This window comes from Phaseolus vulgaris, chromosome 11 (genome assembly GCF_000499845.2).
Source record: "Phaseolus vulgaris cultivar G19833 chromosome 11, P. vulgaris v2.0, whole genome shotgun sequence".
NCBI lineage: Eukaryota > Viridiplantae > Streptophyta > Magnoliopsida > Fabales > Fabaceae > Phaseolus > Phaseolus vulgaris.
This window is the reverse complement of record NC_023749.2, coordinates 33,629,902-33,632,469: the sequence shown is the minus strand read 5'-3', so window position 1 is coordinate 33,632,469 and position 2,568 is coordinate 33,629,902. Positions and strand designations below refer to the sequence as shown.

Sequence of the window (2,568 nt, the reverse complement as noted above, 5' to 3'; positions counted from 1 at the left end):
ACATATTTTACCAGTGCTGACAGGGTTGAAACAATCAGTTGAATTTATGCAACACCTGAAGTTTGAAAAACCAAATTCTTTTAACAGATATTGAACATACAGGGATCCAGATTAAAGCACATTGTTATTTTTGTATTGAAACAAAAGGAATACAAAACAAGCATAATTCAGAATCATAATAGTTAAAATACAGAATTGGATTTAGAATAAAATGTTCAATTATAGGAAGAATAAAGAGTTATTCTTAAAGTTTAAAGAATACAAAAAAAAAAACAGTACTCAATTTCAGAACAATGCATTGTCTTGATTATTTGCATCCATGAGATCTTGATCCTATAGATCCTTGAAGTGGAGGCAAAGTTCTGCAAAAGAAAGCTTGTTAAATCACAAGATTTGATCCCTTAAAGAATTTGGGACCTTTCATGTTAGATTTATCTTTAGAACTATCAAGAAATTTCTTGGAATCCATTTAAAGATACCTTTAGGAACAAGAAATTTAAGAAATCTCTAGAATCTAACAGAATGACCTCTCTCCATACAGTAAAAGCATGTAACAACTAGTTGTTTCGTTCTTTTAATCGGTTGATTTTCTGGTACTGATGAAAAAGGTTTTGAAATCCCATTCTTTTTGCTCTGTGGATAAAATCCTAAGCCTAAAGACACAATTTTGAGATGCAAGAACGTTCTCAAAATTGGATTTTCCAGTTTTAAGCTTATGGATAGTTTTCACAAGGTAGTGAACCTTCTTTTCAAGAGATTCAAAGTTTTCACAAAAACTAAAGTCACACATGCAAGCAGAATTTTTGAAAATCAAATCCAGGTTTTCAAAATCAACTTTAGATTTTTGCAACTCTTCTTCTAGTGCTTTAACTTTGTTTTCAAGCCAGTTGTTCAATCCTTTCAACCGGTTGTTCAAGAGAGCCAATCTATTAGCTTCTTCATGTCTTTCATTGAATGTTTCAAGTAGTTGGTAGTAGTTGTGACCTTTGACTGATGAAGATGAGCTTACACTGCTTGATGTTGATGCTTTTAAGCATAGATTTGCTTCTTCATCTTCTGAAGAGCTGGAGGAGGATATCTCATTATCATCCCAAGCTATGTATGCCTTCTTGGTTTTTCCTCTCCTTTCTCCTTTGAAATCGTCCTTTTCTTTGCTCTCATTGTTAGGACACTCAGCCTTGATTTGCCCTTGTTCACCACAGCCATAACAAGTATATTTGTTAGGATTAAATTCATTTAGCTTCTTAGAACTGTACCTCTTTGAAGATTGACCTTTATTCTTTTTCAAGAATTTGCTGAACTTCCTTGACAACAACCTCATTGTGTCTTCATCACTATCACTAGAGTCTTGTTGCCTTTTCTGGTTGGAAGCTTTAAGGGAAATACCCTTGTTGTGTTTGTCCTCACTTTCTTGGACAACCAATCTATTCGTCTCAAGCTCGTGCTCCCTTAGCTTACCAAACGAAGAAGTTGTTATCATGGATGTTAAATCCTTTGATTTAGAAATAGTAGTGACTTTTCGCTGCCAAGACCTATCAAGACACTTCAAGATCTTTATGTTCAACCCCTCTTTGTAGGAGTTCTTTCCAAGGCTCATTAAGTGGTTCACAATATGGAAAAATCGTTTATGCGCATAAGAGATTGTCTCCCCTTTTTGCATTCTGAATAACTCATATTCTTGGATGAGAGCATGCTTTCTTGCCCTTTTTACATTATTAGTTCCCTCATCTGTGACCTCAAGGATGTCCCACATCTCTTTTGCTGAAGTGCATTGTGATACCCTGAAAAAATCATCACAACTCAAAGCAGAGGTCATAATATTTTTAGCAATCCAATCAAGCTTTGCTTTCTTGGTATCAGCCTCAGTCCATTCATATGAAGGCTTATCAACAAAGAGAACATCTTTTTTAACTTGAGGAATAAAAGGATAATTTTCAATTGCTTCCCATATTTCTTTATTTGTGGAACGCATAAAAATCTTCATCCTAACTTTCCAAAACTGGTAATTAACACCACAGAACAGTGGTAGTCTGTTTATAGAAGCACCTCCCCGAAAAGGTAGTTTATCAGCCATTAAAGCAGTTTTAGAAAAAACAAATAGAACTTTAATATTTTTCAAGAACCTAGCTCTTGATGCCAATTGTTATAATTAATGGCCTAAACAAGAGGGGGGGGGGGTGAATTGTTTGTCAAAAGATTTTCGAAAAGATTGGATAAGAATGAAGTTTTAAAACAATCACAAAATAAGTAATTAAGGAAGCCAATCAAACAAGGTAATTGAAACTGTTTGCAGAAAATCAATTGGTTGAAACTTCGTTTTAACCGGTTGTTTATGGCAACAACAATACAAATTCAAATCAAACAGTTTATCATGAGTGAGAGAGAGAGAGAGATTACACAACCAATTTATACTGGTTCACTCAACCCTGAGCTACGTCCAATCCCCAGAACAACCACTGGGTTTCCACTAGCAACCAATCACAGATTACTCACACTCAAAGCCACAAAGAGGTGATCTTGAAACCACAAGAACACTCACCCTCTTTGCCTCTCACACAACCTTAGTCA

The 2,568-nt window shown here is 35.0% G+C and overlaps 1 protein-coding gene across 1 annotated transcript; it reads right to left on the bottom strand.

Annotated features, from left to right (window-relative positions):
• Window positions 1-574: 574 nt before the first annotated feature.
• Window positions 575-2,074, bottom strand: LOC137805642 (uncharacterized). The gene has a single exon (XM_068605585.1). The coding sequence runs from the start codon at window positions 2,072-2,074 to the stop codon at window positions 575-577; it is 1,500 nt and encodes a 499-aa protein (XP_068461686.1).
• Window positions 2,075-2,568: the final 494 nt, after the last annotated feature.

Bases quoted from the DNA above. Each gene is read 5' to 3' on its own strand.
- LOC137805642 (XM_068605585.1), bottom strand. From the start codon at position 2,074: ATGGCTGATAAACTACCTTTTCGGGGAGGTGCTTCTATAAACAGACTA.